Here is a 25,912-nt window from a genome sequence, read left to right as displayed (position 1 = left end):
GGGAGGGGATTTAGTGGGAGATTTTATTTTGACTCATATTAGTAGGTTAATATTATCCTCGTTTTCATGTAAATACACACTAAGCCAGGTGAGAATGTTGTGATTTATAACTAGAAAGCTAAATTATAAGTAGAAAGCCCTAGGTAATAACTCTTAGGGGGAAAAAGATAAAAATATTGCTCATTTTGAGGAAAACATTATTTCTAATTATAAACACATTTATTGAAATATTTGTGACAGAGATTCTTAATTTACATGTGGACTTACTACAATTTGAGGAAACCAAAATCATGCCTTTTACAGCAAATGTTATAAATGGAGGAAAAAATACCATTGCCCTTTAAAATCATTTTGTAAATTTAGATGAGTTATTCCAGATGAATTAACCCCTCTTAGCCATTTTGCAACCTACTAGTGATAATATCAAATGTTGGTTAAAAAATACAAAATAGAAATATAAATTTATCAAGTATTGCATTTTTACGATTTAGGTATGAGAGATTATACAGAATAAGGATACACATGTTTTCTATGAGACCATCTCATATAGGAAATGCTTCTTAACTAGGACAATTTTATTTTCAGTTATAAAAGTGAATCAGCTAAAAAATTATTAATCATCTATGATGTGTAAGACTCTAGATATAGTCGGAAACAGAGATGAGTGTATCACTAAAAAAACTCCTATCATAGGTGAATAAGCGGTGTGCTTGTAAAGATAATTAATAATACCCAGCAGTGTAGGGTAAGAGACAAATGAGTGATGCAGAGGACAAATGCTAAAGAAGTCCAAAGAGAGAGACCACTGTGGGTTATACATTATTTATGCCCTACTTTATTTTGTATAAAGGAAGAGTCTTGACTATAGTAGATTAAGGAGAAAGTAAAGAGAGTTTAATTTTTAAAAAATAAAAAAGACCGGGCACGGTGGCTCATGCCTGTAATCTCAGCACTTTGGGAAGCCAAGGTAGGAGGATTTCTTGAAGACTGGAGTTCAAGACCAGCCTGGGCAACATGGCTAAACCCCATCTCTACAAGAAAAAAAAAAAAGCCAGGCATGGTGGTGCATGCCTGTATTTCCAGCTACTTGGGAGGCCAAGGAGGGAGGATCACTTGAGCCCAGGAGGTAGAGGCTGCAGTGAGCCTTAATCACACCACTGTCCTCCAGCCTGGCTTACAGAGTGAGACTGGTTGTTTTGTTTTGTTTTGTTTTTCTTTAAGAAAAAAGGTTAAAAAGATGAACCTGTGGTTGTTTTAGGGCCTTAAAGGATGGAGGGAAGGACAGGTAAGGGGTAAGATATTCAGACAGTGAGAATGGCATGGGCTCCAGCATGGATATTCATAGGGCATGGCTAGGGAAAAGTGACTAGAACAGTTTGTTTCATGTAGAAAATCAGCAGGAAATAAAGTTAGTAGATTTAAAGTAGATCAGTAGAAATAAAGTTAGAGCTCTTTGAATGTTAGGCTAAGCTCTAAAATTTAAATTTATAGGTCTGATGAATTGCTCAGGATTTTTTTTGCAGGTATATAATAAGGTGAAATAGGATTTTATGACAATCAGTGGTAGTGGGTATGAGAGTATGGACATGGGAAAGATTGGATAGGAATAAAAATTAGGGAGATACTCCAGGAGTAAGGGGAAAAATGATCTGAGATGTGGGTGTGGCAATAGGAATACAATATTTTTTTCAGTTTACATTTACATGGGAAGTTTTTTTTTCTTTTTTGAGACAGGGTCTCACTTTGTTGCCCAGGCTAGAGTACAATGAGATGATCATAGCTCACTGTAACCTCGAATTCCTGGGTTATGTGATTCTCCTGCCTCAGCCTCCCAAGTAGCTGGTACTACAGGCATGTTGCCACCACACCTGGCTAATTTTTTAATTTTAATTTTTGTAGAGATGGGGTCTCGCTATGTTGTCCAGGCTGATCTTGAACTTTTGGCCTCAAGTGATCCTCCTGCCTTGTCCTTTCAAAGTGCTGGGATTACAGGCATGAGCCACCATGCCTGGCCCTGGAATATTAACTGGTGTAGAAGACAATTCAAAAGAATAACTGGTAGATCTTAGCAACTGAAGAATATGGGAATGAGAATGAGGGAGACAATAAACTGTAACTCCATGTGTTAAAACTTATAATGTAGAAAATAAACATCAGTTTTTGTGCAAAGGTCATGAAAGTTATTCAGAGTATGTGTACAAGTAGCTTGGTCTCAAACTGCATTTGAGTGTGTAATTTAAAGTTTCTCCACAAGAATAGATTTTATTTCCCTTTTTTTCCTTTGTGCTTTTTTTGCTTACTTAGCTGTTTTGGTTCTGGGATTTATATATGAAACAGAAAGTTTGTGTTAGGTATACAGCAACATGACTAATTAGTATTCAGTTATATTGCTGAGACAAATTTTAGAACACTAGCTTATGAGAGAGGCCTGCATCTGAATAAAGACAAGTAACTTGTTATGCAGCAGAAAAGTCAGAAATGTGAAAAACACAGTACAGAGAAGAGATTTTATAAAATTTATAATGTTATGATCTCTTTGAATCACTTTGCACAGTGGCATAAGGATTGAAAACAGATTGGATGTGTAGAGTGTCTAGTTATGTCTATACATTTATATAATAAAATCTCAAAGCTAAAAATTGGAAATAACACAGATATTCATTAATAGAAGAATAGAAACAATATTCTATTCATACAATGTAATACTAATCAGCAATATTCAAGCAGTAACATGGATAAGTAGCAAACACATTGGGTTGAGTCAAAGAAGCCTTATACAAAAGAGTATATACTATATGATTCTGTTTATATGAAGTTCTAGAACAGACAAACTAATTGGTGGGAGAAAAATAAAAAACCATCCTTCCCTGTGGGGCTGGGGGTCAGGAATTAACTGGGAAGGGGCATGAGGGAACTTTCTGAGGGTGATGATATTATATTACTATGCATTGATAGAAGTTTGGGTCAGAAGTTTGGGTCACATGGTGTATGCATTTCTCAAAACTCATTAAATGGTATGCTTAAGACTTGTCCATTTCATTATATGTAAATTTTATCTAGAAATGTAAATATCTTGGTTAGTAATAAAAGTGCCAAAATGTTTAGGGCCAAGTACTGATGTCTACAAATTACTCTGAAATGCATCAAAAATAAGATGAATTGATAAATAATGGATAATTATATACATATGTAATGAAGCTAATATGGTAAAATATTGTTGAACTTAAGTGGTGCTGTATGGGTGTTCACTGTACAATTCTTTCAATTTTTCTGCACATTTGAAAACATAATAAAACGTTGTGGAAAATTTAAGGAACTTTGAATGCATATTAAACCTTTAGATGACTGTTTTACCAATATGGGAGTCAGTAAAATACAGTGATTAAGAGGCTGGGGTCCTGAATCAGAACTTTGAGTTTAAATTCTATTAGTTGGATCTTTTATTCGTTTTGAGAACTTTGACAAATTGTAGGTTTTGCTCTCCTATAAAATGTGAATAATATCTACATCATAGAGTTTTATGAAGATTAAATGGGTTAAATTATATAACGTTTTTCAAGATGTTTGGTATAGAATTAGCTTTCAATAAGAGTTACTTTAAAAAAGTTAAAGGAGCATATAAAAAACACTGTAGTTAAAAGCATAGTTTTGTTGTCCTATAAGAGACAATTCTAGTAAGTAAAAATATCTTCCAGCAAATATTGAATGTCTTTTCCTATACTCTCCAAAGGATAGAAACGATGAAACTTAATTATTTTTAAATATTTAAACATTTTATTTCATTCAAATAAAAATATAAGCTCTAGAAAAAATTGTTTTCATTATATGTTTCATAACTTCAGAGTAATTCTAACTCAACACATTTGTAGTGTACCATTGCCAAGATCTTGAGGTAGGGAGCAGGAAAACAAAATGCACTGAGACAGGGTTCCTACTCATGAGGAGTTTACAGTCTACAGCTTAATGTTTCACTAAGCAAATAGGCTGAAATGTGCTTTCAGATGTTTACCTTAAATTATAAATAAGTAGAATCCAGATAGGGGATAGATAAAAGTCTCTATAATAGAACAGATAGAACTTTCTGTGGTGATGAAAATATTCTGTGTCTGTGCTGTCCAGTATGGTAAGCACTAGTCACACGTAGCCATTGAGAACTTGAAACGTAGCTAGTGCAACTGAGAAACTACATTTTTCATTTTATTTAATTTTAATTTAGCCCCATGTGGCTAGTGGCTACCGGATTGGACAGTGCATCTCTAGAGTGTGTTTTTCAAGCTACCTGAGGAAAAAGGCCAGTTATTTTAAATTTCTGATCTGTTATGAACTAATATTTTTATAGAATGCAATACAAATTACGAAAATGAAAAAAAAGATATGCAAAATACCTCCTCAGTTTTTTAAAAGATTCATCAAACAAAATTACTGTGTCAAAATTTCTATAAAAATTTCTAAACACTCTCAACTTCAGTATTTATGCCATGTAACAATGACAAATAGTTTTTAGTATGACAGTGGTCATAGACTACACTTTCTACTAGGTAGAGGTCTCTTGCCTAATGTACCTAAAAATAAATAATTTCCTAAATCCAACCCTTTATGTTAAAATTACTGGTACAGGTAATTTTTTTTACAGGTTTAAGAACAATTCAATAATGCAGTTACTGATGTAACAGTTAACACTCTGTGTAGCAAGTCTTGTCTAGGAGAGCTGTACCTTGACAGTGCAATGTGGACAACTTCAAGGTGGATTGAGAAGGCTTATTTGATCCAGTGAAGCCATTTTTGCAGTTGGAGGTATAAGCTGAAAAATCTTTCCTTCTATAAAGTTCAGCCCGACGTTTACAGCAGCCAAATTTGCTCAGCAACAGAAAGAAATCTCTTTGGAATGTCTTAGTGAATATTGCATACAGAAATGGATTGGCACAAGAATTGATGGGATAAAAAAGAACCAGTAAAACTTTAGAGTTGGTTACTGTGATAAGAGGTACTTTGAAGGCAGCTGAGATGGCAAAAAAAGAGATAGGTGCCATGCAGGTGAAATCGGTGAAGATGAGGATTGCCATTTTCTTAGCAATCTTTGTATCTTTATTGGTAGCCATTAATTCTGGGTTTCGAACTGCAAAATAAATTTTAATGTAGCAAGCACAAATTATGAAGAAGGCCACCACATTGAGAATCAGGATGGTTAATATATAGACTTGTGAGAGAGTGGTTTCCACATCCATGGGGAAGCAAATACTGACCTTCATGTAATTGCTGACACCGACAAGGGGCAACATAGCAATTAGAGAAGAAAAGAGCCATCCTCCAAGCATAATCAGAATGGCATGTCTTAATCGCAGCTTTTGGTCCAGGTGAATAGCATAGGTGATGGTGTGCCATCTTTCTAGAGTGATGACGGTGAGGGTGTAGACAGAAAGTTCACTTGCGAATACAGTGAAAAAGCCAGCAGTGCTGCACCCACTCCCTGTCTGCCAGTCTATGGCATGGTTATAGTACTGGCCCTTGGTTTGGGAATCAACTGAGGCTATGAGCAGCAGATAGAGCCCCATGCAAAAGTCTGCAAAGGAGAGATTGCACATGAGAAAACGAGGCACTGTAAGTTTGTAACGACTTGTCAGGAGAACAAAAAGAACAGTCATGTTTCCCATGATGGCTAGAATATTAATCAGCCAAATCAGGACCCTAAGGAAGTCATAGCCCATAATATCTTCACAGGGATTAAAAGCATCTGGTTCAGGAGCACATCGGGGTGTCTTGGGTAAGCAGAAACCATATTCATAGTCCCAGCCACTCAGTTCACTCTCAGCAAGCATGGAAGAATAACTGTAAGAAGAATTATTGGCTTGAGGTAAGGGATTTTCTCTGAGTATTAAAAAATTCAAGAATTATGTTTCTTTAAAGCCAAAGAAACAAAAGGAAACAAAGCCATAATAGCCTCAGCCTTACATTTATTTGTTAAATTATTTGAGAACTCTGATTTGATGTAGGAGTACCTTAAGAAGGGAATGAAAAGCCATTTAGACTATATATACACACACATATATACACACATATATACACATATATACACATATATACGTATGTACACACACATATACGCATATACACACATATATACATATATACACATATATATACTATACATACATACATATATATATATAACATTGATACAAAAACTTAATGAAGCTGTTTACAAAGGATGACTTTCTTTGGAAAACAAGTTTAGAAAGACAATCTATGCTTGGTAAATCTAAAATAATCCTTTCTTGGCGTTTTCTTAACTATTTATCTCTCATTTAGTTGCCAACCAAACTGCTACCAAGCTGTTCGTATGTAGTAGAACACAAATGGAATTGGAAGGCTTATGTTGTTGAAAGTCATTAGCTACTGGTGGACTTGTTTGCATTTAAGTCCCTAGCTAATCAAATAGTCCAATCAAGAAATAGAAACCAAGGATAGATTATTAGAAATTTAGGAGCAGAGGAAGAATATAGTTGTGGACAATAGGAAGAGATGATGAAAACATTGCTCTTTAGGGGTATGAGTCAAAGACAGAGGGAGGCTTAAGAGGTACTTTGTCCCTAGTGAAAGAACAGTCCTTCCTTTGCCACTCCTTTCCAACCCCACTGATACTTCCTGAGTTTAGGGTCTTTTCCTCTCTCTCTCTCTTTTTTTTTTTTTTTTTTTTTTTTTTTTTTTTTTGAGACGGACTCTTGCTCTGTCACCAGGCTGGAGTGCAGTGGCACAATCTTGGCTCACTGCAACCTCTGCCTCCCAGTTTCAAACGATTCCCCTGCCTCAGCCTCCTGAGTAGCTGGGACTACAGGCGCATGCCACCACACCCAGCTAATTTTTTGCATTTTTAGTAGAAACGGGGTTTCACCGTGTTGGCCAGGATGGTCTCCATCTCCTGACCTCGTGATCTGCCTGCCTCAGCCTCCAAAGTGCTGGCATTACAGGCATGAGCCACCACGCCTGGCCCAGGTTTTTGTCCTCTCTTATGGAGCAATTAGTTTTCTTCCTGATATCCTTTCTCCAATTTTAGCTCTCTCCCTAGTCCATTCTGTATGTTCCTTCTAGAATGGCCTTTCCCAAATACAAAGTTACTAATTTCACTTATCGAATTCAAACCTGCCCCAGGCTCTTATTGGCTATGAGATAAAATCCAAACTCATTGTGATGACTTCCAAGGCCCTCCTTGGTCTGGGTTCTGCCTATCTCTCCAACCTCATCTCTAAGAAGCAGTAGTGCTGCAGAATTCAGAGAATGGGCTCTGGAGCAAGACTGACAGGATCCATTCCTAGCATGGCTCGTACAGGCTGTGTAATCCCAGGAGAGTTAATTAATATCCGTGTGCCTCAAGTTCTTTATTTGCCAAGTAGGGATAATAATCATACCTTCTATGTTAGAGTTGTGCTAAGAGTTGAATGCATTCATACATGTAGAATGTTTAGAATAATTCTTGAAGCAATCAATATTAGGGATTCTTAAAATTAGCTCTTGCAGATCCCTTGAGCAACCTTCCCTTTGGTCACATAAAATGACTCATAGTTCTCTGAATAAGTTCTACTGTTTCACTCCTCTGTCTTTGTACGTACTTCTGCCTAGAATTTTCTTCCTTTCCTTATCTCTCTGGTGAATTCCTCCTCATCTGTAAAGATAAGCTCTTCTATGAAGGCTTTCTTGATTATAGTACCCAAGTATTATTTATCCTCCTGCCAGAGCTGCACTTAATACAATTGCAATTATCAAAACCTATTGCAATTAAGTGATGATGCATATCTATCTTCTTTAATTGTCTATTCACTTCTTGAAAACAGAGGACTAGGTTTTACTTATTTCTGAAATCCCAGTGCCTAGCACAGTTTTGGCTCAGAGTGTTCATTCAATACATGTTTGTAGAGTGAATAATTCTAAACCAGGATGATTCTAGCTCTGAAAGGAACTGAGAAGATACAGGGACAATGAGCACACAGCATGATGCATGTAGGCTCAACAAACATTTTTGTTTTTACCCATCTTCTGCTAATACAATCTTAGGAACTGGAGAAATGGGCATAATTTTGCTGTCAAGGCCATTACATATATGTATTTATAATACATTTTTGTATAATACGTGAGGAACCTTATGGTTCCTACATATTATTAAAAGCATATTTTTCTCTGCTTTCAAAAGCTAACTTCCCATGTTTTGTATTTTAAGTGCATACCTAGTTCAGTGAGTGGAGGAGATAATAAATTGGAAGAATACAATACTGAAGGGAAAGAACACAGATTTTTAAAAAGAAAAAAAATCTGTGACCTGGGACTCCGAAAATATGTTAGAGTATTGTGGAGCCCAGTTTGGAACCAGAGAAGGGCTGCTGCTATGTACAGAAGACCACATAGGAACCTCTCGTGTTTTATTATTAAATATTGTTATAACCAGCACATTTGTTTGTCCTCTTCTCACAGACATCAATATAATTATCATTTTTTTAATCTTTAAAGGGAGGAGATGGTTATAAAGAACTATTAAAGAAAATAGATCATAAATTTCTTAGCATTAGAAAGGTTTTAAGGCCGGGCGCGGTGGCTCATGCCTGTAATCCCAGCACTTTGGGAGGCTGAGGCTGGCAGATCACCTGAGGTCAGGAGTTTGAGACCAGCCTGGCCAACATGGCAAAACCCTGTCTCTACTAAAAATACAAAAATTAGCTAGGCGTGGTGGTATGCCCCTGTAATCCCAGCTACTTGGGAGGTTGAGGCAGGAGAATCACTTGAACCCGGGAGGTGGAGGTTGCAGTGAGCTGAGATCGTGCCGCTGCACTCCAACCTAGGTGACAGACTGAGATTCTGTCTCAAAAAAAAAAAAAAAAAAAAAAGGGTTTTAAAGGCCATCTCATTGAATCCTTTCATTTTATTGGTAACGAAACCAAGATTAAAGGAGGCAAGTGACTTGTCCAAGGTCTCTTGGGGATAGTGACAGTGGCAGCATGCGGTCTTCATAATCACAGTTCAGAGACCTTTCCCCTAACTTCACTCTCTCTCATTGTTTTTCAAAGTGTGGTCCTTGGATCAGCTCCATCAGAATCACCAGGGTGTTTGTTAAAATGCAGACCCCTGGCTTTACCCCAAACCCTGAATAAAAAATCTCTAGAGACACCGCCCAAGAATTTGCATTTTAAGTAAGTTCTCTGGATGATTCATACAAAATAATAGCCCTTGTTAAATTAGATGAAAACTGTCCAGCTATTCCTGATTTCCTTTACTCCTTTGCCCTTATCAAAACTACTTCAGCTGTTAGAAGCACTATTGTAAAACTTCTAAAAATTCTGCCATGATTTCTGATTAAATTTATATCAACAAGAGGTCAAACATGTTTTCTCACTTCCTCTCGCTGTCTGGTCCTTCGTCCTTTCTTTTTTTGCCCTTCTGGGCATATGTCTAGCAATTTTTCTCCCTGGTGATTTGTCTTCGGACTAAATGCCCACCTGCTGTTACTGATATTTGTGTCCTGGGATGGCTCCTGAGGGCAGCATCATGCTTATTGACAAAGCCCAGCACAGAGCTGTCTTTAGTATTAGAGGCTATGTGGGGAGTATGAATGGACTCACATGGGCTTAGTAATATTGAATCAGAGGAATGAGAGCTGTAGCACCGCTGCTCCAGTCACAAGAAAGAAAGGAGAAAAGGTGGGAATTTTAGGAGGACAATAGGGCCAACCATAGAGGTAAGGACACATTATCTTGGGGAGAATAGGTAAGCCTTAGTGGCTGGCTCTAGAATTTCTAAACTCTAGGGACTGAGGAATGGCTATCTGGTGGGAAGTAGGAGGTAGGAGGTTTATCATAAAATGCTTTCACAAGGAGAATGTTCTTTTTACTTAGATTTTATGTTAATTTCAGTTAGTTTTGGAGATGCTAGAGATTAGGGACCTGTCTTAAAGCAGTGATAGCATAGGAAACTTAAGGTTGTATATGCTCATTTGAGAAGGTTTATGGTGAGGACTGGTGAGGATTATATTGAGGATGGTTTAAAGTCTTCCTTCCCCTCAAACCACTCCTTGGTGCTATTATTAACTATATCCATAAATGTTTTCTTGATGATAAGAATAAAGTCATGTGGTTGCAAAAGAGTTACATAGAAGGTTGCTGATAGAATACTGAGCAAGAAGAGAGGGAAGGGTGAAGAAAAGGCCACTGGAGGATATGGGTGCCAGACCTACTGCGAGAAAAGGAAAAGAAGGAGACAGTAATACTTATTTACCCTTGGTGTTGTCGCATTGCTTAGCAACTTCCTTCATTCTCATGGTTCTGAAAGCCAAATGGTATTTCTGCTGTTCCTTACAGATGAGGAGAAAGGTCTCAAAAGGGATAAATTTTGCCAGCGATACTGTGTTACAGGAAGGTTACTTCCAAAGATTCATATACTTGGAATGGAACCCCAAAGTCCAGGGTCATTCCACCGTACCAACCTGAAGCATCTGTCTAACTTGGAGATTGATAGGAAAAGAAAAGAAGAGAAAATTTCAGAAAGAGATTGGCAAAGTATCTTAGAGGGACATCTAGTTTTGTAGTCTGGAGGACTCATGGGGGCATAATAAAACTTCTAAATCTTAGTAAATGTGCCGTAGGGACACTGGGATTATCTTTTGAGGCATGCTCTTTTGCAGTTGAAGATAAGTGAAATGCCAAGGCAGCCAGCATTTATAGCAGAAAAGTGTTATAAGTTAGTCAGTAAAACAGAGATGTAGCTTCCATCCAGTGTATGTGGTAGCGATAGCATTAAGACTCATTTTAAGCTCAGGAGCATAGTTGTCGAGGTAGCCTAAGTCTCCTTTAAGGGAAGTGGCTACTTTTAAGCTATGTTTGCAATTAGTTAATCTTTGTGGAATGTTGACCATGTGCATAGGGAAAATTCTTACAAATGAAGCTATCAGTTATATCAGCCTTTGGTGACATCAACATACCTGCAAAGTTTTAATTTTTGAGGAGGCTTTAATATAATTGTAGAATAAATATTAAGGAACATTTTAAAATAGTTTTTTTAAACAGTTGAAAGACATACCTGATCAACTTGACGCCAATTGCAAAGAAAAAATTCCCATTTTAAAACTATTAAAAGTTGCTTTGCAACAGCTCCCCAACCAAGACTTGTATCAAAAGAAAATAATTGATGCTGATAATAAGGTGCACACAGAACAAGATACGACTTCTGAGTTTCCTTGCATGCAAATACTTACAGTGTTTTATTATTCAGTTTCCTTACTGTGCTTTCACATTGTTTGGAAAAGTTTTCAGAAATGGAATGTGAAAAATTCTGTCTGAAAGAGAAGAGGTTAAAAAAAGCACTTGAGCTTTTGGTCTTCAGGCTAAATCTGATTGTGAGTCTATTTATGCTTTGTTCATGCAAATTCTTTACCTATTACACCAGCATCTTGTTCTGCACCACTGTCCTAACTGAAATGCTTCCTGAGGAGAGAGTAAAGGCTTCTGAATTGTCATTAGAGTGCTTCCAGCTTAGATAAAATGCTTCTGAATACTAAGCGTTTTGTGTGGGCACTAGAGATGAAAAAACTTAAATTTGTCATATTGAATCAAGGATTTTCCAATGATTACTAAAAGCTACTTTTATGATATATTAAGGTTTGCTCCTTACCACTCTCCTTTCCACATTGGCCTTAACAGTCATTCTGTGTTGATGGTTTTGAATTGTAACTGGGCATCTTTTTTGTAAGGATTTGAAGATGTTGGACCTGACATTATGATGTGAATTTCAGGTTATTTTTTCTTATGTGCAGAAACATACGTGGGTGCTCCCTACTCCTCCATCTTTCCCTCTAAGAAGTTTAGCCTGTGGAAAGAAGAGAAATACCAGTAAAATAAAATGAGGCCTGTTCTCACCTGGGGGAGCACTTACCTAGAGATGAAATTTAAGGGAGATACAAATGAATAAAGAAATAGGGTATAAGCATTCCCTTTTCTTCCACAGCCTTGCCAGCATCTGTTGTTTTTCTCATTGTGGTTTTGATTTGCATTTCTCTGATGATTAGTGATGATGAGCATTTTTTCTTTAGAAGACATACAAGCAACCAATAAGCATATGAAAAAATGCTGTTCTATTCATGCTGTTTGCCCATTTTTTAATGGGATTATTTATTTTTTTGCTTGTTGATGCGTTTAATTTCATTATAGATTCTGGATATTAGACCTTTGTCAAATGCATAGTTTGTGAATATTGTTTCCCATCCTGTAGGTTGTCTGTTTACTCTGTTGATAGTTTCTTTTGCCGTGTGGAAGCTCTGTAGTCTAATTATGTCCCACTCATCAATTTATGTTTTTGTTGCAATTGCTTTTGAGGACTTAGCTAAAAATTCTTTGCCAAGGCTGATGTCAAGAAGGGTATTTCCTAGGTTTTCGTTTAGGACTTTTACAGTTTGAGAAAAGGGAATTCTCATACACTGTTGGTGGGAGTGTAAATTATTTCATCCACTGTGGAAATCAGTTTGGAGATTTCTAAAAGAACTTAAAACAGAGCTACTATTCAACTCAGCAATCTCATTACTCGGTATATACCCAATGAAATAGATCATTATACCAAAAAGACACGTGTACTTGTATGGTCATTGCTATGCTATTCACAAAAACAAAGATGTGGAATCAACCTGGGTGCCTGGATTGGATAAAGAAAATGTGGTACATATATACAATGTAATTCTATGCAGCCATAAAAAATCATGTCTTTTGCAGTAACATGGATGGAGCTGGAAGCCATAATCTTAAGTAAATTTATTCAAGATTAAAAAACCAAATACTGCATCTTCTCACTTATAAGAGGGAGCTAAACACTGGGAACATATGAACATAAACATGGGAACAACAGGCACTGCAGAATACTAGAGGGGTCAGGGAAGGAGGGAGGCATGGGTTGAAAACTACCTATCGAGTATTATGCTCACTTTCTGGATGCAATATACTCATGTAACAAACTGGTACATGTACCCTCTGTATCTAAAATAAAAGTTGAATCAAAAAAATAGTGGTTGTCCACAGAGGAGGTCTACAGAAAAAAAACAACAACAGTGGTTTCTTCATAATTACAAATGCCCCTGATTGTCTCTTATTTCTTCTCTCCTCATATTCAGTGCCCTGATGGCATTCTCATGACAGTCCATCTTTGTTTTCATAGAGAATGAAATTTGCATCTTCTCTGATGAGACAATGCATTGTTTCTACACAGTTCATGCATATTCTATGAAAGAAGTATCATGCTGTTGACACATTATTACAAGGTTTATCAACTGCATTCATTAAGAATTTGGACATTATGGAAAAGGACAGGCTCAGAAGGGACTACTTCCAAAAGGTTGCTTGGTGAAGTCAAATCAAGTTTCCCTGAGGGAAGTAGGGTGCAAGGCCGCAACCAGAAAAGATATGTGACATTTGCCTATTTTCCTTTTCATAAGTTTCAAATAGACTTATATTGTAATAGCAATTTGTAAAACATCAGAAAATTGAATTGTAACACACAGAAAGCAGGTAAAACATGAATGTATAGCTCAATGATTTCTTACAGAATGATCACCTACGTACCCATTACTCAGGACAATAAATGAAAATAAGCCACACCTCCTCCCTGCCCCCGCCAAGAAAAAAGAAAAATGGGAAAAGAGAGCAGGCTGTGAGGGCCTCAACTTTTACTGATGAGGAAGGATAAATGAGGCAATTCAAATTGGACATTTCTATGTATTATTCTTCTACAATACTTATGAGACAATTCCTTGCAGGAATACTTTGTTTCTTTCACCTACTGGAATAAAAATCCCTGAACTAAAATTTTCACATGCCAGTGATTTCAGAAGGGGTGTGATTTCTTTGCCAAAAAATGTGGGTATCCAGAATCAGCTTTATCATAAACCAGTATCTCTGTCATTTTCCTAATTGTTCTCTCACCAGCTTTGCTCACCTCCAAACCATCCTCTACCTTGCTGCAAAGTGGTATTTTATAAAAGCAAATTTGAGTCATCTTGCTTAAAAGTCTTCATGGTTCCCCATCCTCTAAACAACCGGGCCTGGCACTCAGACCATCATGGCCCACATCTCCTTGGCTTCCTCTTCTGACTCATCGTCTTCCATGTGTCCATGTTTCAATTTTTCTGAGTGAGTTTCATCTACTGTCTCTTGCCTTTGTGTCTTCACATGAGCTATTCTATCTTCTTTGTCTGCTTTTTCTCACTCTGTCTAGACAACTCCTGCCTGTTCTTCAAGACTCAGCATAAATCACTTCCCTCAGGAAGCCTTCCATAATCCCTGCTGCCATTAGCAAACTCTTCTTCAGTGCTCCCAGAACACTCTGTTCTGTTCTCAGATCTGTCATAACATTTGCTGTGTTGGACTTAAATATTGGCTCTCTTGTGTGTTGCTCCCATACAGCTGTCTGTGACTTATCTTTGTAACCTCAGGCTTTCACACAGTATTTGAAACATAGTAAGTGCTCAGTTAATGTTCTGGAAGATCAGTTAATGGCGCATGACTCTGTGAATACAGCAAGTGTTTTGTCTTCTCACCTACCCAAAAAGCCTCAGGTGGAGCTGAACCTCCTATATGCAAGGTACAAATAATGCATACTGGTTGATTAATTATAAATAATTCATTTTGGTTGATTCCAAACAAAGACAGCAGCATCTGGTGTCACTCTCTCAGTGCCTTATCTAATTAATTGAATGGAGCCTATCTCCTTAGGCTGCAATAATAACCCTTTAGGGCAGTGTTGTTCCAACTGTGAGTTGTGTGACCCATTGGTGGGTCATGAAAGCAATAGAGTGCATCAAGACTGGCATTAAAAATAAAAAAAGCATAAAATAAAATAGAGTAAAATAAGAAAATATCAGCATATTACATATTAAAAAGTTAAGTATCACTCTGCTTTATTTCTGTTACATATCTGACATGTACTGGGTTGCAATACAAAAGTATTTGTTACTATGCATCTCAGTCAAAAAAGTCTGGAAAACAGTGCTCTGAGGAAAGAACGAAATTCTGCCACCGTGTACCCCACCCTGGACTAAACGGAATCAGATACCCACTACTGGCTGCAAACCATGCAGGAGCTCCTTCCCTTTCTGTTCCCATGCTAAGCTTATCTTTAGCTGTAATTCTATTCTGAAATAGAAGATGCTCGTCTACTAGGAGAGAAATAGTTTTGAAAACTTTCTGTAATATTTTGTGTCCATTTTTAAATTAAAGATTTAAACATTAGGTAAATTTTGCCCTCCTGAGGCTTCTTCCTTCACTTAAAAAAATGATGCTCTCTGATAAGGATTAGAACAAATCCTTTGAGATGCCAGTTTTGTACTCCATTCTGCAAATGCTAAAATGGCCTCTAATTCAGTTTATCCAGAATTGGCTACAAAGGTCTTCTAGCTGCAGGGCGAATCAACTATTTGGTAGCAGTTTCCACAAGGAAACAGAACAGTTTGTTTTCTTCTTGTCTATTTGAAAGTGACCCCATGTCTACGGAGCTGGCCAAGAAGGCAGGGAGTGAAGGGGAGTGGAGCTGTCTACTCATTGACTATTTTGAAATCTGAATTTCTGCCACAGCTTGGGTAGGCTTTACCTTTTGGTTTTTACTTACTCTTTTGTTGGCAAGTTTCTAAAAGCACAGCAGTGGCTGGGGTAAGTCAACGTGGCCTCCAGGAGATTGACAAATGTTTCTCTTGATGGCAATTTTTTTAGAGAATAGGATGACGTGGCAATTAGCCTCTGAATGGACTCTAGGCCATAGCTCGGCAGGGCCTGCAATTTGGTGGAAGAAATATCCCTGAACAATAAAGGGGAGAAATGCTTTTTATTTATTTATTTTATACATTTTTTTTTTTTTTTGAGACGGAGTCTCGCTCCGTCGCCCAGGCTGGAGTGCAGTGGCACGACCTCGGCTCACTGCAAGCTCCGCCTCCTGGGTTCACGCCATTCTCCTGCCACAGCCTCCCGAGTTGCTGGGACTACAGGTGCCCGCCACCACGCCCGGCTAAGAGACGGGGGTTTCACCGTGTTAGCCAGGATGGTCTCGATCTCCTGACCTCGTCATCCGCCCACCTCGGCCCCTCAAAGTGCTGGGATTACAGGCATGAGCCACCGCGCCCGGCCATATTTTATACATTTTATTCAGAGAATGAAACCTCCCCTCAACAATATTATCATTATAGGCTCTGAGGAATCTTTTCTCCATCTTGCTTTCCCCTTAATTCTCCATTTCAATTACTCTCACTAAGATCTGAATTCAGAAAAGCGAGTCCGTATTTTTTCTCATGTGCGCCTCATTATTCTTTTCAAGGTTAAGTATAACTCCTTGCACCTACCATAAATTTATTAGCATTTCTCTCTCTCTCCCCTCTTCCAACTCCTTTTCCCTACCCTCTCTCTTCCTCCCCACCCTCTCTCTTCCTCCACTTCTCTCCACTTAGCAGAAGTGAAATAACCACTTGCTTTATGCGGCAGCCAGCACATGCAGTTACATCAGCTTTTGTGCTCTACCCCAGGGGAAATTATTCAGGACTTCAGATGCCTCAGTCTTTGATTGATTAAGCCCTGCAGGAGAGGTTTTCATGAAGCATAGCCTGGTTACTTATTAAGAGCTGCTGTGTGGCATTAGCCATCATCTACCTAGGAAGCAGAATGCATGTTCTCTAATGCATGTTCTCTAATGCATTCTCTAATGCAGAATGCATGTTCTCTAATGATTCATCTGTTCAAAGCAAGCGAACACTCAGCCTTGCAAGCCGAACTGTGTGAAAAGCTCAGGCTTTGTCAACAAGGTCCTGAACTCTTTGGTTTTACTAGACTTGAGGCAATGCCCAAGAAAATTCCAAACACATTAAGTGTTAGGAGAAAAGAGTCAATGGGAATTAAACAATTCTGCTTATCTTCTAAGTGGCTGCTGCTGGTGCCTCACAAAACTTTTCCAGCAGAACAGCTCCCTTCAGCAATCATTCCCAAGACTTAGTGTTCAGCACATGGGAGGGGACCAATAGGTGATTGATGGAAGATGAACTTGACGACATGGAATGATGATGGTGTAGGCCCTCAGTGGAAAAATTAAGGCAGCAAAATTTGTCTCAGGGGCTTCAGACTTTCCTGCTTTTGTGTCCCTGTTGATTTAGGTAACCAGGGTTCTCATTCTGCTTTATAGGGTTTTTATCTCACACATGTCAGGGATTGAGCTCTTTGAAGATCTGGTGGCTTTTTTGTTTGTCTTTTGAGTGGGTACATTTAAAATTAGGCTCTTAGAAACAGTAAGGCCTCGTTACAAGGGAGTGAACCTCTGATAGTGGGTTTTCAGTCTTAGTAACAGACTAGTGGGAGAAATACTTTTTGAGTAAGGGTGGAGTGGATGCTTTTAGATACGATTCAAGTCCTAGGGGTATAATGAGAACAACCCCTTGGGAAGGAAGAGACCTAGGTCTGGTGCTAGTGTTTTGGACATGAGAGTGTAGGGGTCTGTAGTGCCCACAGTCACTTCTAAGGAGCTAACCAAGCAGCTCTTCAAGAAAATACTGTCATGCAGGGGTCTTGGGAACGCAGTGGGTTGGTTGTGTTTTGCACCTGAGCCAGAGGCAGCTCTCTTTGTTTGCCTAGTGACCAAGTAGATGGCCAGCTTGCTGTAACAGCTCTGCCTACAGTATGTGCTAAACTGGAGAGTATTCAGCCAACTTACAAGATTCGGAGTCTGCTATGCTTTGCATATGAGACGTGCAGAAAAAGACCCCTAGGATAAGGTTGCCAGAAGTTGAGAGCAGAGAAAGCAGCGGGCAGGAGCCACAAGGTAGTGGAAGTCATAAGTAAACAGAAGTTATGGGGTTGAGTGGATATTAGAGGGAGTTAGGATTGACAATGACAGAAGTTAGGAAGCAGAAAGATGTAGGAATTTTAGTGGTGGGAGTTAGGAAGTAGAGTCAGAAGTCGATAGTGGCAGGACTTACGAAGTAGACAGAGTGAGAACTGGACAGTGGCAGGAGCTAGGAAATAGGTGAAGTCAGGAGTTGACAGTGGGAGCTAGGAACTAGCACAGTCAGGGCTCAACAGTGGCAGGAATGGGAAGTAGAGAGTCAAAAGTGGATAGCAGGAAGGAGTTAGGAAATAGAGAGTGAGGGGCTGAGGGGCAGGAGCTAGGAAGTAGACAGACTTTGGGTTTTATAATGGTGGAAACAGAAAATAGACAGAGCCATGAGTTGATCTTGGCGGGATCTACAGTATGAAGAATAACCAGGACAGCTCATTTCCTTCCCTTGCTCAGAACCCCAAAGCCTCCCCATCTCATTAAAAAAAGACAAAGTCCATGTAAGTGACCACAGGCCCCGCCATGATCCAGCTCTCTGCCACATCTCTGTCCTTATATTCTGTGATTCCCTTCTTTGCTCACTCTGCCATAATGGCCTCCTTGCTGTTCTTCAAATACACAAGGCAAGATTCTATCTCAGGCCTTTGCTTTTGCTGTTCCCCCTCCTGGAACACTTTTCCTGCAGATAATCACGTAACTTGCTCTCTTAGTTCCTTTAGGTGTTTGTTCAAACGACACTTTTTCAGGATAGTCTTCCCTCACCATCCCCTTTAAAATAGTAATTCCCCCTCTCCAGAACTCCTTTCCCCCCAACCAAATGAGTTTTCTCCTCTACAACCAATAGCATTTGGACAACTACATATTTTATTTACTTATTCAATCCTTGTCTGTCTTCCCCATCCTATGAAGGCAGAAGTGTTTGTCCCTTCTTATTCTCTGCCATTTCCCTTATGCCTAATCCAGTGACTACCACATAGTATGGGTTCATAAGAGTTAGTGAATAAACGGATGAATAAACAAACAAATGAACTGGGTTACCCTGCTCACCATTTTTCTAGAACTTTTCTTGTTGTAAAATGACATGCCTGTTTATTGCTTTGCATTTGTTGTTGTCTCCCTTATGTGACTGTCATCTCGTTAAGGGCAAGGACCAGGGCTATTTTACTTACTACTGTCTGTTCACCATGGTGCCTGGTACACAAGATAGGTTCAATCAATGTTTGTTGAATAAATAACATCTGCTAGAGTAAGGTGTCGTGGACTGCCGCCTCTATGATGGGATAATTGGTCGCCCTGTGTGAGAGCAGCACAGTATCTGGAACTCTGTTGCATTTCTCCCTGAAGCCTGACTGCAGCTTCAGCTCTCTGCAGGATGTTGGATGTTTCACGTTGGATGTTTCAGGCTTTGTCAGATTCAATGTTCTATTCCTCCTAGCTTTCTCATGTATCTTTTTTTTTTTTTTAATACTTTAAGTTCTAGGGTACATGTGCAAAACGTGTAGGTTTGTTACATAGGTATACATATGCCATGTTGGTTTGCTGCACCCATCAACTTGTCATTTACATTAGGTATTTCTCCTAATGCTATCCCTCCCCCAGCTGCCCACCCCCTGACAGGCCCTGGTGTGTGATGTTCCCCCCCCGTGTCGATGTGTTCTCATTGATCAACTCCCACTTATGAGTGAGAACATGCGGTGTTTAGTTTTCTGTCCTTGTGATAGTTTGCTGAGAATGATGCTTTCCAGCTTCATCCATGTCCCTGCAAAGGACATGAACTTATCCTTTTTTATGGCTGCATAGTATTTCATGGTGTATATGTGCCGCATTTTCTTTATCCAGTCTAATATTGATGGACATTTGGGTTGGTTCCAAGTCTTTGCTATTGTGAATAGTGCCGCAATAAACATACGTGTGCATGTGTCTTTATAGTAGCATGATCCTTTAATAGTACAATCCTTTGCGTATATACCCAGTAATGGGATCGCTCGGTCAAATGGTATTTCTAGTTCTAGATCCTTGAGGAATCACCACACTGTCTTCCACAATGATTGAACTAGTTTACAGTCCCACCAACAGTGTAAAAGTGTTCCTATTTCTCCACATCCTCTCCAGCATCTGTTGTGTCCTGACTTTTTAATGATTGCCATTCTAACTGGCATGAGATGGTATCTCATTGTGGTTTTGATTTGCATTTCTCTCATGACCAGTGATGATGAGCATTTTTTCCCAGGTCTGTTGGCTGAACAAATGTCTTCTTTTGAGAAGTGTCTGTTCATATCCTTCGCCCATTTTTTGATGGGTTTGTTTGTGTTTTTCTTGTAAATTTGTTTAAGTTCTTTGTAGATTCTGGATATTAGCCCTTTGTCAAGATGGATAGATTACAAAAATTTTCTCCCATTCTCTAGGTTTCCTGTTTACTCTGCTGATAGTTTCTTTTGCTGTGCAGAAGCTCTTTAGTTTAATTAGATCTCATTTGTCAATTTTGGCTTTTGTTGCCATTGCTTTTGGTGTTTTAGTCATGTAGTCTTTGCCCATGCCTATGTCCTGAATGGTAATGCCTAGGTTTTCTTCTAGGTTTTTATGTTTTTAGGTCTTACATTTAAGTCTTTAATCCATCTTGAGTTAATTTTTGTATAAGGTTTAAGGAAGGGATCCAGTTTCAGCTTTCTGCGTATGGCTAGCGAGTTTTCCCGACACCATTTATTAAATGGGGAATGCCATTTGTTTGTGTCCTCTTTTATTTTGTTGACCAGTGGTTTGTAGTTCTCCTTGAAGAGGTCCTTCCCATCCTTTGTAAGCTGGATTCCCAGGTATTTTATTCTCTTTGTAGTAATTGTGAATGGGAGTTCACTCATGGTTTGGCTCTCCGTTCATTTCTTATTGGTGAATAGGAATGCTTGTGATTTTTGCACATTGATCTTGTATCCCAAGACTTCGCTGAAGTTGCTTATCAGCTTAAGGAGATTTTGGGCGGAGATGATAGGGTTTTCTAAATATACAATGATGTCATCTGCAAACAGAGACAATTTGACTTCCTCTTTTCTTAAATGAATACCCTTTATTTCTTTCTCTTGCCTGATTGCCCTGGCCAGAACTTCCAGTACTATGTTGAATAGGAGTGGTGAGAGAGGGCATCCTTGTCTTGTGCCAGTTTTCAAAGGGAATGCTTCCAGTTTTTGCCTATTCGGTATGATATTGGCTGTGGGTTTGTCATAGATAGCTCTTATTATTTTGAGATACATTCCATAAATACCTAGTTTATTGAGTGTTTTTAGCATGAAGGGCTGTTGAATTTTGTCGAACGCCTTTTCTGCATCTATTGAGATAATCATTTTTTTTTGTCATTGGTTCTGTTTATGTGATGGATTACATTTATTGATTTGCATATGTTGAAACAGCGTTGCATCCCAGGGATGAAGCCGACTTGATCGTGGTGGATAAGCTTTTTCATGTGCTGCTGGATTTGGTTTGCCAGTATTTTATTGAGGATTTTTGCATCGACGTTCATCAGGGATATTGACTTAAAATTCCCTCTTTTTGTCGTGTACTCTGCCAGGTTTAGTATCAGGATGATGCTGGCCTCATAGAATGAGTTAGGGAGGATTCCCTCTCTTTCTGTTGATTGGAATAGTTTCAGAAGGAATGGTACCAGCTCCTCTTTGTACCTCTGGTAGAATTCAGCTGTGAATCTGCGTGGTCCTGGACTCTTTTTGGTTGGTAGGCTATTAACTATTGCCTCAATTTCAGGACCTGTTATTGGTCTATTCAGAGATTTGACTTCTTCCTGGTTTAGTCTTGGGAGGGTGTATGTGTCCAGGAATTTATCCATTTCTTCTAGACTTTCTAGTTTATTTGCATAGAGGTGTTTATAGTATTCTCTGATGGTAGTTTGTATTTCTGTGGGATCAGTGGTGATATCCCCTTTATCATTTTTTATTGCGTCTATTTGATTCTTCTCTCTTTTCTTCTTTATTAGTCTTCCTAGCAGTGTATCTATTTTGTTGATCTATTCAAAAAACCAGCTCCTGGATTCATTGATTTTTTGAAGGGTTTTTTGTGTCTCTATCTCCTTCAGTTCTGCTCTGCTCTTAGTTATTTCTTGCCTTCTGCTAGCTTTTGAATGTGTTTGCTCTTCCTTCTCTAGTTCTTTTAATTGTGATGTTAGGGTGTCGATTTTAGATCTTTCCTGCCTTTCCTTGTGGGCATTTAGTGCTATAAATTTCCCTCTACACACTGCTTTAAATGTGTCCCAGAGATTCTGGTACATTGTGTCTTTGTTCTCATTGGTTTCAAAGAACATCTTTATTTTTGCCTTCCTCTTGTTATTTACCCAGTAGTCATTCAGGAGCAGGTTGTTCAGTTTCTATGTAGTTGTGCGGTTTTGAGTGAGTTTCTTAATCCTGAGTTCTAATTTGATGGCACTGTGGTCTGAGAGACAGTTTGTTGTGATTTCTGTTCTTTTACATTTGGTGAGGAGTGTTTTACTTCCAATTATGTGGTCAATTTTAGAATAAATGCGATATGGTGCTGAGAAGAATGTATATTCTGCTGATTTGGAGTGGAGAGTTCTGTAGATGTCTATTAGGTCTGCTTGGTCCATAGCTGAGTTCAAGTCCTGGATATCCTTGTTAATTTTGTGTCTCACTGATCTGCTTAGTATTGACAGTTGGATGTTAAAGTCTCCCATTATTATTGTGGGGGAGTCTAAGTCTGTTCGTAGGTCTCTAAGAACTTGCTTTATGAATCTGGATGCTCCTGTGTTGGGTGCATATATATTTAGGAGAGTTAGCTCTTCTTATTGAATTGATCCCTTTACCATTATGTAATGGCCTTCTTTGTCTCTTTTGATCTTTTTTGGTTTAAAGTCTATTTTATCAGAGACTAGGATTGCAACCCCTGCTTTTTTTTTGCTTTCCCTTTGCTTGGTAGATCATCCTCCAGCCCTTTAGTTTGAGCCTATGTGTGTCTTTGCATGTGAGATGGGTCTCCTGAATACAGCACACTGATGGGTCTTGACTTGTTATCCAATTTTCCAGTCTGTGTCTTTTATTTGGGGCATTTAGCCCGTTTACATTTAAGATTAATATTGTTATGTGTGAATTTGATCCTGTCATTATGATGCTAGCTGGTTATTTTGCCTGTTAGTTGATGCAGTTTCTTCATAGCATCGATGGCCTTTACAATTTGGTATGTTTTCGTAGTGGCTGGCACTGGTTGTTCCTTTCCATGTTTAGTGCTTCCTTTAGGAGGTCTTGTATGGCAGGCCTGGTGGTGACAAAATCTCTCAGCATTTGCTTGTCTGTAAAGGATTTTATTTCTCCTTCACTTAAGAAGCTTAATTTGGCTGGATATGAAATTCTGGGTTGAAAATTCTTTTCTTTAAGAATGTTGAATTTTGGCCCCCACTCTCCTCTGGCTTGTAGGGTTTCTGCTGAGAGATCAGCTGTTAGTCTGGTGGGCTTCCCTCTGTGGGTAACCCAACCCTTCTCTCTGGCTGCCCTTAACATTTTTTCCTTCATTTCAACCTTGGTGAATCTTACAATTATGTGTCTTGGGATGGCTCTTCTAGAGGAGTATCTTTGTGGTGTTCTCTGTATTTCCTGAATTTGAATGTTGGCCTGCCTTGCCGGGTTGGGGAAGTTCTGGATAATATCCAGGAGTGTTTTCTAACTTGGTTCCATTCTCCCCATCACTTTCAGGTACACCAATCAAACGTAGATATGGTCTTTTAACATAGTGCCATATTTCTTGAGACTTTGTTCGTTTGTTTTCACTTTTTTTCTCTTGTCTTCTTGCTTTATTTCATTAATTTGATCTTCAATGACTGATATCGTTTCTTCCACTTGATCTAATTGGTTATTGAAGCTTGTGTATGCTTCACGAAGTTCTCATGCTGTGTTTTTCAGCTCCGTCACGTCATTTATGTTCTTTTCTACACTGATTATTCTAGTTAGCCATTCGCCTAACCTTTTTTCATGGTTTTTTAGCTTCCTTGTGATGGGTTAGAACATGCTCCTTTGGCTTGGAGAAGTTTGTTATTACCCACCTTCTGAAGCCTACCTCTGTCAACTCATCAAACTCATTCTCCGACTAGTTTTGTTCCCTTGCTGGTGAGGAGTGGTGATCCTTTGGAGGAGAAGCAATGTTCTGGTTTTTGGAATTTTCAGCCTTTCTGCTCTGGTTTCTCCCCATCTTTGTGGTTTTATCTACCTTTGGTCATTGGTGTTGGTGAGCTACAGATGGGGTTTTGGTATGGATGCCCTTTTTGTTGATGTTGATGCTATTCCTTTCTGTTTGTGAGTTTTCCTTCTAACAGTCAGGCCCGTCAGCTGCAGGTCTGTTGGAGTTTGCTGGAGATCCACTCCAGACCCTGTTTGCCTGGATATCACCAGCAGAGTCTGCAGGACAGCAAGTATTGCTGACTGATCCTTCCTCTTGAAGCTTTGTCCCAGAGGGGCACCTGCCAGATGTTGGCCAGAGCTCTCCTGTGTGAGGTGGTTGTCAGCCCCTACTGGGATGTGTCTCCCAGTCAAGCTACATGGGGGTCAGGGACCCCTTGAGGAGGCAGTCTGTCTGTTATCAGAGCATGAGCACTGTGCTGGGAGAACCACTGCTCTCTTCCGAGCTGTCAGGCAGGGAGGTTTAAGTCTGCAGAAGCTGTGCCCACAGCTGCCCCTTCCCCTAGGTGCTCTGTCCCAGAGAGATGAGGGTTTTCTCTGTAATTCCCTGACTGTGGCTGCTGCCTTTGTTCAGATATGTCCTGCCCACAGAGGTGGAATTTAGAGAGGCAGTCAGCCTTGCTGAGCTGTGTTGGGCTCCGCCCAGTTCGAGCTTCCTGGCAGCTTTGTTTACACAGTGTGCATAAAACCACCTACTCAAGCCTCAGCAGTGGCAGATGTCCCTTCCCCCACCAAGCTCCAGCGTCTCAGGTCTGTCTTAGACTGCTCTACTAGCAGCACGAACTTCAAGCCAATGGATCTTAGCTTGCTGGGCTCTGTGAGCATGGGACCCAGCGAGCCAGGCACGGGAGGGAATCTCCTGGTTTGCTGGTTGTGAAGACCATGGGAAAAGCACAGTATTTGGTCAGGAGTGTATTGTTCCTCCAGGTACAGTCTCTCACAGCTTCCCTTGCCTAGGAAAGGGAAATCCCTGGACCTCTTGTGCTCCCTGGGTGAGGTGATGTCCTACCCTGCTTCAGCTGGCCCTCTGTGGGCTGTACCCACTGTCCAGCCAGTCCCAGTGAGATGAACCAGGTACTTCAGTTGGAAATGCAGAAATCACCCGTCTTCTGCATCGATCTCGCTGAGAGCTGCAGACTGGATCTGTTCCTATTCGGCCGTCTTGGAAACAATTTCCCATGTATCCTTTAAAACCCCTTTAACTGAGAGAGCCTTGCCCTAATCCTTGCATCCTCAGAGAGTCTGACAGCAGCTCAGCCCTGTCCAACCAAGTGCCAGGGGCATGCCAGATCTTTGGCCTTAGATTCCCATGAGTGGATTCCAGGTGGGTAGCCAGCCTCTTTGCCAGCACATGAGGCCACCCCCCATATTTGGTGTTAGGGGTTGAATTGTATCCTCCAGCTAAAATTCATATCTTGACGTTCCCAGTACCTCAGACCTTATTTAGAGATAGGGTCTTTACAGAGGTAATGAAGTTAAAATGAGGTTATTAGGGTGGGCTCTAATCCAATATGACTGCTATTCTTATTAAAAGGGGCAATTTGGAGATACCCACACACACACACACACACACACACACATGCACACACATACACAATGTACCATGTGAAGACTGGAATTATGCTGCCACAACCAGAAAGAACTAGCACAAGCTAGGAGAGGCCTGGAATAGATGCTTTCTTCACAGCCCTCAGAGGGAGCCAACCCCTGCTGACACCTTGATTTTGGACATCTAGCTTCCAGAACCATAAGACAAAATTTCTGTTGTGTAAGCCTCTCGGTTTGGGGTACTTTATTATGGCAGCTGTGATACACTTTGTCTTTCCAACAGCAGCCTTTTCAGGTGTAGAGGCTGATGTCTCACATATCAGCTTGGGGATGATGTGGAGGGACACCCTAAGCAGTCCTGT

At 39.6% G+C, this 25,912-nt stretch overlaps 1 protein-coding gene across 5 annotated transcripts in view; it reads right to left on the bottom strand.

The window, feature by feature from the left end:
* Positions 1-653: 653 nt before the first annotated feature.
* Positions 654-25,912, bottom strand: part of LHCGR (luteinizing hormone/choriogonadotropin receptor) — a 73,393-nt gene continuing 48,134 nt past the window's right edge. For 3 of the 5 annotated variants that reach the window (XM_055377865.2, XM_055377866.2, XM_055377864.2), the window contains 2 exons: positions 11,231-11,311; positions 654-5,826 (listed from right to left, as the gene is read on the bottom strand). In XM_055377865.2, coding sequence (XP_055233840.2) covers positions 4,674-5,826; positions 11,231-11,311 — 1,234 coding nt within the window. In that variant the 3' untranslated portion in view covers positions 654-4,673. Of the gene's footprint in view, positions 5,827-11,230; positions 11,312-15,621; positions 15,808-25,912 lie in introns of all 5 variants that reach the window. The other 2 variants (XM_004029219.4, XM_055377863.2) reach the window with 1 other exon arrangement.

Source organism: Gorilla gorilla, chromosome 12, assembly GCF_029281585.2.
Source record: "Gorilla gorilla gorilla isolate KB3781 chromosome 12, NHGRI_mGorGor1-v2.1_pri, whole genome shotgun sequence".
Classification (NCBI taxonomy): Eukaryota; Metazoa; Chordata; class Mammalia; order Primates; family Hominidae; genus Gorilla; species Gorilla gorilla.
Note: the sequence above shows the minus strand (reverse complement) of the source record. Positions and strands in the feature narration are given on the sequence as shown.